Below are 14,891 nucleotides of genomic sequence, written 5' to 3'. Positions count from 1 at the left end.
TGGACACGAATTGAACCTTCAATTAGTACAGCAAAATCCAGAATTCATGCTGGCATGCAGTGTAAGTCTGAAGTTCATATATTGTTGGCTGAGCTACATAAACTGAATGAGGAGTGTAGAAAAATTCATTATAAGCATTTATTCATGTGCACATTTGTAAAATCCTGTCAAAACATGTTTCACAACAATTTATGGGAGACTGCAGTATTGTATGGAGAATGTAGCTGAAGTGCTAGGGCAACAGCAAGGTTATTTTCTGAGGAGCATACACAGAGGCTGCAGATATCATATTCCACAATTATGTGAATCACTTTATACTAACTGGAGGTGTGATGCATAAAAAAAAAAAAAAGGATACGAATGTGTACAGAATTTGGAAGATGTTCTGGTCCTCTGCTTGTGGGATCAAGCAGACACAGATTTGGAGGATCTTTCAAAGGAAGAAACTGTGTCCTTGTCATTTATTTTTATAACAAGGTTTTCATGAAGGTGATCATGCAAAATGCTTGGAGGTTTGTAATTTTCTGTTAACTGTGGTATAAGAAAATTCCAGTTTCCTCATGAGTATCCTGTGGATATTTCTGAGGAAAGAGGGCTTCTATCCATCAAAACCCATACTGTTGCAGAAATACTCTCCATCAGGTGAGATGGTCAGTCAATGTGTGGTGTGGCATATGGGGAGATGAACCTGTTGGCCCAGTTTTTCTTGATGAACTGCTGATTGGGGTGAAATATGATTTATTTTGCATTAATGTATTTGACCGATTAAAAAGTTCTTTAAACATCAAAGCCTAACATCTTTGGTTCCAGCTTGATGGTGTCCCCTACACAAAATTGTAGTGGTGAAACAGTGGGTATGACACATTTAAAGGCCATATCACTTGTATTGAATATGCTGGTGATGTCTTAGCCACCGTGTGCTCTCAATCTCATCCCTATAAACTTTTCCTTCTGGAGTTTTGTTAAAGCAAACATATATGAAACGTCCATTGACAATTCAAACAATCTCAAAAGGAGAATACATAATGCGTGCACTGAAATTAACAGTGTTATTTCAAAGAAAGTTTGTTCCAATTTATTACATGTGTTACAAGCCTGTATTGTGGTAGAGGGAGGTCACATCGAGTTTATGGATAATATTTAAAGCACATGTTGGCTCTTTCAAAAATATGCTGCCTACAATCTCGTATAAACTATGTAGAATGTTGTAAATTATTTGTGTAGTGTGTACTGCTGTTTTGTTATAAGATTAACATTATTTGAACTGCTGCAGCTGTTATTAGTTATATTGTTACTTATAACTTGTTATTTAAATGGCCAAAGTCACAAAGTTAAATACCAGTGTCCATTCCTACTTTTTTTTTTTTTATTTATTTATTTCCTGCTAATGAATTTATTATTGAGAATTTGTTTTTCTTTTTTTTTTTTTTTAAACTTCTATTTGATAAAATTGCTGCTTTCCGTGGCAGATTTTTTTTAAAAATGATTCTTTTGAATGTTATTTCTTTTTTTGTTATTTGCAAAAAAGTGAGGCGACTGATAACTGCCCTAGCCCTGTCAAACAGCTAGAAGCTAAAAGCATCTATCGAAAAGTGACCATCACATACAACCCTTTTTATTTTTTCCCCAAATAAAATCAGTTTACTTTCATTTCTGAAGTACCCTAATGATGTTTTTAGACTAAAGTGAGGGTGAGCAAAAACTTTTTCATTGAGAAAAAAACAGTTGATTTGACAAAGTTTAAACTAATCCAATATAGACATAATTAAAAAAATACTGTACGTATTTTTTTAAAAGTATGTATGTATGAAATTCTTTTTCATTTTATTGTTTCTTTAATAGTAAATAAAAATTAAAATAAATACAATGGTAATATTTATTTAATTTAATATTTTTACAAGTAACCTTACGCAAAAAAAAAAAAAAAGAAAAAAAAAAAAAAAGCTCTGGTGAACGTGCATTTTGCTTGAAGGGAATTTGCCAGGAATGCATTTCTTGAATTAAGTAGGGGTTACCTCTATAAAGTGATATAATATGAAAGCACGTGATATACAGTATATATAATATGTGCTTCATAGCTGAATTTTTACTTGCTAACTGGATTTTTAAAAATTTATTTTAGGTATTGCTGAAACTAAAAGAGGGATTATGTAAACAAGAAGAGGCTAAGGAGTCAAGGCAAGAAACATAAGGACAGCTGAATGACATATTTGTTTCTCATTTTGTAAACCATTGTAAATGCTGAATTATATGCAATAAAAAACTTTGTCATTAATCAAGAGAGAAATAATGTTGAAAGTAATCAGATAAAAAGCTGTTTAAATAATTCCATTAACAAAATCATTATGGATGTTAATAATGGAAAACCCACAGCAAAAAGAAGATCTATTAGAATTAGAGGCAAATATCAGAAGAAAAAGAAGAAAGTGCCTGAATGTGAACAGAATCCAACTGTTTTTTCAGCTATGCCAGAAAGTATAATGAATGTCATTTCCAACAGAAATGATAGTGGGAATGAAAATGGGACCATTCATACAACAGGTGAACAAGATTCAATATCAGATGTTAATGATGTACCTGATTTTCATTTAATAACCCTAACATCTCCAGAAGAATCATTTGTAACTGCTAATTTACATGATTCTAAGGCGGATTTCAGTTTCAGCCAAGAGTCTAGTGATGGAGAAATGGGAGAAGTATTTAATAAAATCATATCAAAACTTTCTGTTGAATCTGCAAGTATGTCAAGAAACTCTCTATTATATAATACCGAAACTGTTCCAGATTTAGATAGCAATAACACTACTAGTACTGTTATACAAAATAGTGAGGATAATGATGTAATAACCAGTGAAGAGAATTCTCCAAAATTTTCAGAGATATTGAAAGGTAAGATTTAAAATAAGAATAACTATTATTGTATATCTTTATGTCTGGGTTACATGTTGATGTATGAACTTTAAAAAGGATTCTTCTGCATAGAAAGGTGGGATAACATGATATGTAGTATATTTTCCAGGTGTTAATATGATCCAGAAAAGTACATTTGATTCATCTTACTAATTTGATAGTATTTTTTAAACATAAATTGAAATATTAATTCTAGTTAGTTATTGTGTGTTTATTTATAATCCATATTAAATAGTAATATGAAATCAGAGACAAGATATCTGATATTATAAGACAGTGGTTTTCAACCTTTTTTTAATAACAGCACCTGGCGCCCCTACTCAATTTTCTGCCTGTTAGATCCGATTCTTTCTCTCTATATATATCCGTATATATATATATATATATATACAGGATTATTCAAAACGAAGTCTGGGTTTTTGAATGTTTGAATTCGACCATTTTTTTGGTTTCCTGGTCGAATTTTCAACAATGAATGATGAAGACATTACAACAGCAGCAGCCAAGTTTCAGAAGATTTACTCAGATGACATCGAGCCTGGGTTTGAAATGTTTGAATGTTCGAAACCCCGGACTTCATTTTGAATAACCGTGTGTATATATATATATATATATATAAAATTAAAAAATATATGTTATATGATAGTTATTACAATATATATTACAATTATTACAATTAGGGGCTAAGAGGGGAACAGGTATCCTGTGTGTTATCAGACACTCAGTCTAAAACACTGATGGATCTAATATCTTTTCTATTACAGAAGATTTAGGAGGAGTCCAGTTGGCCTGCCTCCGTAAAATCCACTCGTGTACACCTCAATGGTAAGCCCTGTTACGTCGCTTAGGTGGCAACGAACGTGTAGAGTGGTGTCCTTCAAGATGCCTAGTCAGAGTGGAAGCAGAGGGTGCTAAGAATCTCTGGGTATGACCAGGCTGCCATGCACGGAAACTGAACTTGGCCTGTTACAACGTAAGATCACTCATCGGTGAAGACAGGATATTAGAGCTGGAAAAGGAATTAGAAAATGTGAATTGGAATATCATCGGTTTGGCTGAAACAAGAAGAAGAAATGAATCACTTATAAGTTTATCAAGTGGAAATCTGCTGTACACCAATGGAAACAGTGAAAGAGAGTGAAAGTGGAGTTCGGGTTCTGGTCCATAAAGATTTAAAAAACAACATTTTGGAATTGAAAAGTACATCGCCAAGGGTATCAAGACTAATACTCAAGATTTCTAAGAGGTACAAGCTAAAGGTTATAATGATTTATGCACCAACATCGAGCCGTGATGATGAAGAGGTTGAAGAAATGTACACTGAAATTGAGAGTCTTCTAGATGAGCAGAAAACCCACTACACTATTATATGGGGGACTTCAATGCTAAGGTTGGAAAAAGACAAAACAGTGCAGAAAGGGAAACTATAGGAAATTTTGGAATTGTTGAAAGAAATGAAAGAGGTGAAAGACTTGTGGAATTTGCAGAATCTCAAGGATTGTCAGTAATGAGCACTTTTTTCAAGAAAAGGGTGAACAGAAAGCAGACACGGAAGAGTCCAAATGGATTAACAACTGATGAAATCGACTACATCCTCACTAACAGAAGATATATTGTGAATGATGTTACCGTCCTGAATAAGGTAAATGTTGGAAGTGATCACAGAATGGTAAGATGTACACTTGATATAGATGTAGGAGAGGAAAGAAAAAAAACTGACTTGAGTAAATAACACAAAGGTCTTTGAGATAACAGAAGAGGAGAAAAAGCAGTATGTACTGGAACTTAAGAACAAGTTTGAGCTTCTGCAGACTGCTCAGGACCAAGATATCGACGAGGAATATTATAACTTTCTGAAAGTGATAAAGCCCAAGAAACCTATAGGGAAAAAGAAATCCAAAGAAGAAAAAATTAGTCAAGAAACACTTGTTATGATGAACCGAAGGCGAAAAATGAAGAGCAATATAAACACTGACAAGGAGAAAATTGAGTATACTGAGTTATGCAAAGCCATTAGAAAGAGACTCAGAGAGGACATAAGAAGATTTGACACAAGAAAAGTAGAACAAGCATTAAAGGAAAACAAGGGATTTAAATCAGCAGCCATGAGCAGTAATACAGAAAGACAAATGATACTGAAACTGAAGAATATCGATGGTGTACTTATAAACAGCAGAAAAGGCATAATTCAAAAAGAAGAAGACTACTATATAGAGAATTATACAAGGAGCAAGGGAATGATGCCAACAGTGAGGAAGATGGATTGCAAATTAGCAACACATACGACATACCCGATATTCTTCCTGATGAGATAGAACACGTGTTGAAGAAAATGAAGAATCAGAAAGCCCCGGGGGAAGGTGAAGTTACTGTAGAGTTGTTAAAATTGGGAGGAAGAGACATAACACAAAAACTGGCAATGCTCTTCACAAAGTGCATTAGAAAAGGTGTGACACCTAAGCAGTGGAATAATGCAATCATAGTTTTGCTGCATAAGAAAGGAGATAAATCAGAGATTGGAAATTATAGACCAATTAGCTTGTTATCCCACATCTACAAGTTGTTCACAAGGGTCATTACTAACAGATTAGAAAGAATACTTGATGAGAATCAACCGAAAGAGCAAGCTGGCTTTAGGACAGGATTCTCAACTATGGATCACCTTCACGTAATATCACAGCTAATGGATAAAACAAATGAATATAAAACACCATTATGCCTGGCATTTGTGGATTATGAAAAGGCCTTTCACTCCATACAGCATAAGGCAATGTTTCGGGCACTGGAAAGACAAGGCATAGATACCCCACATATTATGATTTTGAAAAAAATATATGAGAATGCTACCTCCTTTATTAGACTAGACAAAGACAGTAGGAAATTTAAAATCGAGAAAGGAGTTCGACAGTGAGACACAATATCTCCGAAGCTGTTTATTGCTGCCCTTGAGGAAGCTTTCATAAGATTAGACTGGACAGAAAGGAGCCAATGTGAATGGAGAGTACCTAAACCATTTACGATTTGCAGATGACATTGTGGTCATAAGCCACAATCCCAAAGAATTAGAGGAAAATCTTAATCAGTTATGCACAGTTAGTAAGGATTTTGGACTAAAGATGAATATGGCTAAAACAAAAGTAATGATGAATAAGTATACCACAGAAAGGGAAATAATGATTGAAGGAGCAGTAATTGAAAAGGTGGAGTCATATACTTATCTGGGACAAGTTATTAGCTGTAATAATGATAAATGCCTGGAAGTCAAGAGAAGAATAAATTTTGGATGGATAGCATTCAGGAAATATAGTCACATACTGAAGAGCAATATCCGAGTTTGTCTGAAATGTAAAATAATGAACCAATGTATACTCCCCACCATGATTTATGGAAGTGAAACTTGGGCACTCACCAAAAGAATGGAAGATAAGCTGAGAACTACATAGCGAAGAATGGAACGAATTATATTGGGAATCAGACTGTTAGATAAGAAGAGAAACACATGGATTAGGCAGCAAACTCAAGTAAAGGACATTCTTATCAAAACTAAAGAACTAAAATGGTCTTGGGCAGGACACATAGCTCGAAGACATGATGACAGATGGACTAAGAAAATAACAGAATGGTACCCAAGAGGAGCTAGAAGAAAACCTGGAAGACAAAGGCGGAGATGGATAGATGAAATTCATGAGTTTGTGGGTAGTAAATGGGCCAGTGCTCAAAACAGAAGGAACTGGAAAGTTGCTGGAGAGGCCTTCATCCTGCAGTGGATTGAAAATGGCTGATGATGATGATGATTACAATATATACAGTGGATTCCAGTTATTTGGGTCACCTGTTAATCAGGGCAGCCGTTTATTTGTGGCAAATCCTAAAAAACAGAACCCAATCGAGAAAATAGCCAGGGTTTACTTTGCTTAATTGGGACAAAATGCCGTTTAATCAGGGCAGGAGACCGCAGCACTGAAGATTACCCTACGATTGTCTCCGACTGTACCACGTAGTTCGGTCGGATTTCTGGAGGTCACAACCATAAAACAATAAAAACAATTAGCAGTCACCTGTTTATTGGGCTTTTCTGTTAGTGAAATCTATCATAAACTGATAGTAAACTCGATCATATTGAATTTGCGATAATACCGACAGCTGGAATTCTGTGGGTTATTATGGTACAATGTGTTTACACTTCTATGGAATCTTCAATCATATAAAAAAAAATAATTTTCAGAATCTTCTCTTCATTCCTATTTTTAAAGCTTCGTTATTTGTTACTCCGTTCTCACTTGTGCGTATCATGTTACTTGCAATTTGTGTGCGCCGTGGTTTTTGTTATTGATTGCTTATCTTTTTACTGTTTTAAATATTAACCTCCACCCACAAATGGCATTGAACAGAAATGTCAACTAGTTTAGTTAGTATGTACATATTACAGTACGAATTAATTATTCCGATTATCACATATATTCTTCCAATTTTCACGTATCATTTAATTTTGTTAATTGGTAAGTAATAAAGGGTAAATTTGTGCTTAATATATCTTTGCTTTTATAGCCTGTGGATAATATTCCTCCTATTTTCACTAATTAGAATCGCAGTTTAATAGAATTAAAATTCAATTCACAAACGTGATCACAATGACCGGCGCTTACTGCACATCGTATAGTGAACGGTACTTTGCTATGGTGACTCCATCGTAATGTGATTTGATTGTACAGTGAACCAATTGTAAAGGGGGGGGGTACATTGTAATTTTAACTATTTACATGAAACTTCAGATAATTGGGGCAGCCGCTTAATCAGGCCAAAATGCACTAGTCCCGATGTGTCCCAAATAACTGGAATCGACTGTATATATAAAATTAAAAAATATATGTTATATGATAATTATTACAATAATGTAATTATAAAAATTACATTTCATAATACAAATTATATATATACAGTATATAATTTTATTCTTTATATAGAGGTACTAAGTAAAAATCAATTATAGATCACCGCAAAATTAAAAAGAAACTGTACACCTTTTTGTAATGAATAAACATATAAATTAAAAAATAATAATAAGTTTAAGTAACTTAAACCTAAATTTAAGTAACTTAAATTACGTGGCCCCCCTGGAATGTTGTTGCGGCACCCCGGTTGAAAACCACTGTTATAAGAAGAGGCAGGTATTCTTATGATAATTTTTTTATCATATAATATTAAAGTTATTTAATAGTTGGTGGACTCATTGTGTGCTAATGCCGTTTAAAGTTTGCTATAATTAATAAATGGTTTACTGTACCATAAATATTCATATAACTTTGTCATTATAGAGAATGCTGTGAACAAAAGATTAAAAAAAAAAAAAATCAGAAACAGATTAAAAGGTTTGTGATATCTGTGCCAGTCAGTGATATATCATAAACAAGTAGAATGAATCATAGCAAGGAGCTTATTGAGTTTCAAAGAGACTTTATTGATGGAGATCTCATCAGTAATTTGACTGTGTGCAGAATCTGCATATTTGGACATTGCAAAGTCAGTTGTATCTGATGTATGTGTGAAAATGGTCAGTTAAGCTAAAATAACCTACAGAATTGCTGATACCCAAAGAAAGTGGTGAAAGCAAACTTAGTGATATCTTTTTAAGGTTGGAGCTCCAGATGTTCATGGAAATGTCTGTAAATGTAATGTATCTGCATCTATAGAGAAGATTCATGGGTTTCATGGCCGAGCTGTCACATTACACACCAACAAATGCTACACATCAATTGTAGTTATACAATTCTAGGACTTACTGTAGTGTGTTGTGCTCCCAGTGAAGTTCAGAGGAGGTGGTCATGATGTGAAGCTGTTGCTTCTTATGATTCAGACTCAAATTGTTGATTTTAATTCCTAATATAATCAGGTGCAGAGTTATACACACATCTTAAATAGTATGTAGAAAACTGACCTCTGTTTTCTAGTGCAATAATGCTCTATCTTGCACAGTGAGTGGTATAAAGACTTCATTTGGGAAATAAGACCAACACCTCACCTGACTAACCCTGAGTATAGTCTTTAATCCAATTGAGCACTTTAGTGATGAACTGGAATGCCAAATCAGTGAGTGACCAGTATGTTCCTTTTATATAGCTGAAATGATAACTGCACTGAAGGAGGAATGGACACAAATTTCTGCTCTCTTGTAAGGAACTGGTCGAAAGCTTTCCACTATAAATTGATAGTTGCTGGGGCCATAGGTGGGCCCGTGCCTTACTAATTTGTGTAGTAAACTTTTCTGGAGCAAGATTTTGGTTGGCATTGGGCTCCATGAAGTGAGTTACTTCATGAAATTTTGAAATATCATAAAAATGAAATTTGTACATAAAAATATTAAGTACAAAGTTTAATATACAAAGTTTTAAATATTAATTTAGTCTTGACCTTGGATGCCCGATATTAGAATGAAATTATTTCAAAAATCCAAATTAGAATTTTTTATAAAGTAATAATATTTTAAAAAATCCAGAATTAAAGAAACTACAATGTAAAATTCATTGTTACTTCATTTTTGATGTAATTTTATTATTTATGTGTATTAATTTCATCATCTCTAGATCCCAATTCCAGAGAATTTTAGCTTGTGTAAGCCAAACTCAAAAAACATGGACTCACAGGCATGAACTCCTCCAATTTTAAAATCTGTTTCATACTGCCATTTATTACATATTATGTCTGTAAGACATAGTTTATGACAGATGATAACTTACTGGAAGTTTTTTAATGTTCTTTGAAGCATTATTTGAAAAAACCTTGAAAAATGTATGTACACACAATATGGTCTCAGTTCCAATTTCAGCGATGTTCATTTCCACTTGCAGTCTGCCACATCCCATGTACTTTATCTGACAGAATCTCAGTTATCGGTTGATTCAACTACTGCCCATTTCGGTAACCAAAATTATTCATTGTATGATTCCTTTTGCCTCAAAGGTGGTACTTGTGCATATGTCCATTCCAATATTCCCTGTCAGAGACTCAGTAATTTGGAATCTCCTCTTTTTGATCTTCTCTGGCTTAAAATCTCTCTATCTCACTGTAAAATTCATCTGTTGTCTCTACCATTCTCCCAGCTCCACTAATCACTTGGAGCTCTTCGAATTCCTCTCTTTGCAACTTGACTCTTTCTCCAGTCCAACTTTCCTAACAGTGAGATAATTTTCCTTGGTGATTTTAATGTTTGCAACTCCAGCTGATTTCCATTTTCTAGTCACACTGACCCAGCTGGTCAAGATGCTGAGGCTTTTGCAATTACTAATGACCTCACACAGAGTGTTCATTATCCCGCCTCGGGCTTGGATCAAAGTACTGCAAAAACCTTGGGAGGTGCATTATGGCCACAGAAGCCGATGTGCCAACAACTACCCAAAAAAAAAAAAAAAAAAAAAAGATTGTTCATTTACCTACCAGAATACCGGAAAATCCTAACCATACAGCCAACTCACTTGATCTTTTTCTCACAAACAATCCAAGTACACGGTCGAAGTGAGTGATCCTTTAGGCACCTCAGATCACAACTTGTGCTTCTCTTCTCCAATGGAGCCTTTGTTGTTTGGCATTACAAGAATTCAAAATGGGATGACCTGCGAGATTTCTTTTCTTCTTTTCCTTGGTCAGATTACTGTTTCAAAACTTCTGATGTCAGTGTTTGCTCAGATCATGTCAGTGAAATTATTCTTGTAGGAATAGAATCCTTTATTCCACACTCCACTTTAAAATCTCGTCCTTTATCTAAACGTTGGTTTTCCAAATGTGCTAAGGCTGTTCAAGAGAAGAATGTTGCATATCATAATTGGCTTGTTTCCAATTCTTCAGTTTAATTTTCTGCCTACACCAAAGCCCGCAACAATTGTAAAGCAATTATTAATCAGTCCAAACTAGATTTTGAACAGGCTAAGAGTAGAAAACTTGCTTCTTGCCCTGATGGTAGCCGAGCATTCTGGTCTCTTGCCAAAGCTATTGGCTGCAACTTTTGCCCATCTCTGCTCCCACCTCTGTCAAAATGAGATGGTTCTGTTGTCACTTCGGCCAAGGATAAAACTGACCTGCTAGCATTCCATTTTTCTTCCAACTCATGTATTAATGATCTTGGTAAAACACCTGCCACCATTCCCAACATGCTCCATTCAATGCCTCCTGTGGTCTTCCATCAAAAGGATGTTAGAAGGATTTTGACAAACCTTGATGCTCAGAAAGCTCGAGGTCCTGATGGTATTTCTCCACTTGTTCTCAAAACCTGTGCTCCTCAACTTTCTCCTGTTCTTTGCTGCCTTTCTTTACTTTTTTATTACAAAGTGTTTTTCCTTCTGCTTGGAAATTTGCTCTTATCCAGCCAGTACCTAAAAAGGGTGACAAATCCGTCCCATCCAGTTATCGTCCCATTGCAATTACTTCTACTCTTTCTAAAGTAATGGAAAAATCGATTAACTGACAACTCTTAAACTACCTAGAAACCTTCCGTCTGATCAACGATCGCCAGTATGGATTCCGTCAGTGTCAATCCACTGGTAATATTCTGGCTTATGTTACCAGAATGGACTAATTTATGGACTAATTCAATGGAAAAGTTCGGAGAAACACAAGCAGTTGCTCTTGACATCTGAAAGGCTTTCAGTCGTGTTTGGCATAAAGGTCTTCTAAACCAGCTTCCATCTTATGGTTTGCCAACTGTTTTTTGTAATTGGTTATCCAGTTTTCTCTCTAATTGCTCACTGAGGGTGATGGTAGATGGCTCTCTGTCTTCTAACTTCTCCACTAATGCCGGTGTCTCCAAGGTTCAGTTCTTTCCCCCACTCTTTTCCTCTTGTATATTAATGACCTTCTTCCATTGACTGGAAATCCTATCCATAGTTTTGCCAACGATAGCACATTGCATTCCACTTTCCATTTTGAGAAATCTTGTCCTGCTCAATCAGCTTCAACTTCTTGAAAATCTGCTACCAATTCCTTAAATGCCAATCTCCAGGTAAATCTTCAGTAGGGCAAATACAACTTAATTGATTTCAATCCTTCTAAATCTCAGTCTTGTCTTATATCTCGCAAAAAAGGATTCTTCTACTCCAATACTTATCTTTGGTGACACTCCGATTTCTAGGCAGAATGATATATCTCTTTTGGGGATTACCGTGACTTCTAATCTCTCTTGGCACAAGCACATTACAAATATTGCTTCCTCTGCATCTAAAAAACTTGGTTTTCTCTTTCGTTCTCAGCATTACTTTTCTTCCAAACAGCTGTTCACTCTTTACAAATCACAAATCCGCCCTACCATGGAATATTGTTCCCAAATCTGGGGCGGTGCCCCCAATACCTCTCTCAGGCTGCTTGATTCTGTTCAGAATCAATAATATAGTAATACAATTTAGTTTAAAGTTGTATTAAAATGTATTATTATAATTCATTCCTATATGTATTTAACTCTAATCCTAACGAACTATTACAAATTTAATACCCACAATTTGGGAACACGTAGACTTAAATAAATAGATTAATTAATCAATTATAATTAACCCCAAACATGTAAAATAGACCAGATGGCACCCCAGCCAGTATAAATTCTGCACTTGGACTGATTCTCGACTTTACTTATACCGACCACCATCCATAATGATTGCAGGTAAATACTTATGTACTTTATACTGATGCATACCTATTGGGTTTGGGTCCCAATCCCAGTTTGCTGTTAATACCAATCAAAAATTAAATTAATATAATTTTCAGATATATTATAATTAGGATGCCTAAACCTAAATATAATAAAATGACTTTAGTAAAACTGTTATTGGGACTACAAAAATGGGTATACATGAGACATTCATTTAATATGGCTATCTGTCTGCTTAAAGCCCCCGAGGAAGGAGCAGAGAGATGGCCATGTGAATGAATGTAATGTGTTTTCTAATTTTTCATAATTTTATTTTTGCTTTATCCCCTCCTCCTTCTCTAACTTTTTATTCATTAACAATCTTCTATTTCCTCCAACTTTTTATTTTTATTTTATATTTATTTTAAAAATTTTCTTTTTATATTCCTTTTTAACTTTATTTCATTTTAATTTTTTCAACGTAGATCTATAGGCGAACCTACAACTGCTAGTACAGCAAATTGCTAGATAGCACAGTTAGACCTTAATGCCTGAAATGCAAATATAAATTACACCACAAATGCAAATCCAAAAATTAAATAGTTGTTTAGTTTTATTGGGATAAAAAGAAAGAAATAGCCGAAAATGGTGCACAATTATAATTTTAGTCTTCATTCTTACAATAACAGCAGTCATGTTAACTTAAAAAAAAAATCCTGACTACCATATGGCTAGATCATGGGATTGTGAAGGGGGAAAAATTTTGTCTATTTTGTCCCTTCCTGTAGATAGCAACTGTTTTGAGCATTAGTTCAAAATCCAGCTTGAAGATGACCAATTTGTCACAGTGTGAAAAAAAATCTATAAAACTTCCTCCTGTCCTTGATAACAGAATTTGAACCCAGGCCATTTTCCATATGGTGAAAAATGAGTGATTTTATCCACTGTGCTACCTGTTAGGATTTCTCCCTTTATTACACAGTTGTTTATACAATTGTTTACAAGATATTTTGTTGTTGGTATTGTATGTGAATAATTATTAACATACAGTAAGTAGAAATTTTGTTTTACAAAGTCAGATTTGGTAAAGCATTTTTTAAAAAAATTTCTGACTGTATTTACATATTCTTTAACTTTCAGGAGTGGTAGCTTATATTGATGTAGTGGTCGAGGATAAAAATTGCAATAAAGCTGTTGCATCACAAATACAGAAGATGGGAGCAAGTATCTCACGAACAGTTAACCACCGAGTGACACATGTGATTTTTAAAGAAGGCCGAAAAAGTGTTTGGGATAAGGCAGTGTCTTGTGGATTACCTTTAGTTTCTCTTACCTGGATTGAAAAGTAAGCTAATAAGTAACTTTATTTTTATAAATATTATTGATGTAGTACAATACTACAGAATTTACAAAGATATTAGCAGCTTAAGTAGGACCACAGATAACAGTATTTGTTTTTAAGTTTTATTTAAGCTCATCTTAAAGTCAAACTTGACCTTTGGTCTTCAGTGTGAGCAACAATCTTCCTGTGATTGGACACGGAAAAGCTTATAAATTTATTTGATCAATGATTTAAACTTTTTGTTGCAGTTTTGATACTCTTTCATACATTACAGTTCTGTGCTATAACCATGCCTAGCCATGGCACCGTGAGTTGCAGTCAACTGATGATTTTCCTGGAGCTTTTCACATCTGATCTTGGCCAGATGCCGTACATGGTGAAGTTGCATTCACAGCACTTCACTGGGCTATGTACAGTTTGTTTGTTATTTGGTTTTTAGGAGCATTAGCAGCTAAGGCCATATTGCTCCTGGGATAATGCAGTGGTCATTCCCTGACCTTTCCGCATCCTCCATATTTGGTGGTCACGGGCTCGAACCCCGGTCTAATCAAGAAGTGTGTGCTTCGCACTGCTGCTCCTGCCCACCTGGCTACGGAGGCGCCACTATGTACAGTTTTTCCTGTATATGATTATACAGGACTGTGCAGGTCTATAGTTGTCCTCACATGTCAAAATTATTTCTCCTGAATATGTCCGGTCGCTGACTTCAGTTATTATCAGTCAGCTACTAGGTGCACGTTATGTGAGTTGTGAGATAATTAAATTAAGTTGTGTTGAGAAAATACCATTAATATGGAATTATTAATAAGTTTAGAGCAAGACAGCTGTTTTGTGGGACAAAAGTATCGAGGACTACAAATCTAGAAATTTGACAGTAGCTACTACAGATCTAGAAATTTGACAGTAGCTACTTGGAGGGATGTATGCAGTAAATTAAATGAGGGATTTGATTCTCTGGAGGAGGAAGAAAAAGACAATTTTCTAAGTCTAAATTTTATTACTTTGTTTTAACCTTGTTAAGATTACATTTAT

General features: G+C 34.8%; 1 protein-coding gene across 1 annotated transcript in view; it reads left to right on the top strand.

Moving 5' to 3' along the window:
• Positions 1–2,345: 2,345 nt before the first annotated feature.
• The window catches only part of LOC150091519 (uncharacterized), a 54,057-nt gene continuing 41,511 nt past the window's right edge, over positions 2,346–14,891 (top strand). The window contains exons 1-2 of the mRNA XM_090368756.1: positions 2,346–2,889; positions 13,658–13,862. Coding sequence (XP_090224882.1) covers positions 2,346–2,889; positions 13,658–13,862 — 749 coding nt within the window. The remainder of the gene's footprint in view (positions 2,890–13,657; positions 13,863–14,891) is intronic.

This window comes from Mastigoproctus giganteus, chromosome 1 (assembly GCF_048544385.1).
Source record: "Mastigoproctus giganteus isolate SK-2022 chromosome 1, ASM4854438v1, whole genome shotgun sequence".
Classification (NCBI taxonomy): Eukaryota; Metazoa; Arthropoda; class Arachnida; order Uropygi; family Thelyphonidae; genus Mastigoproctus; species Mastigoproctus giganteus.
Note: the sequence above shows the minus strand (reverse complement) of the source record. Positions and strands in the feature narration are given on the sequence as shown.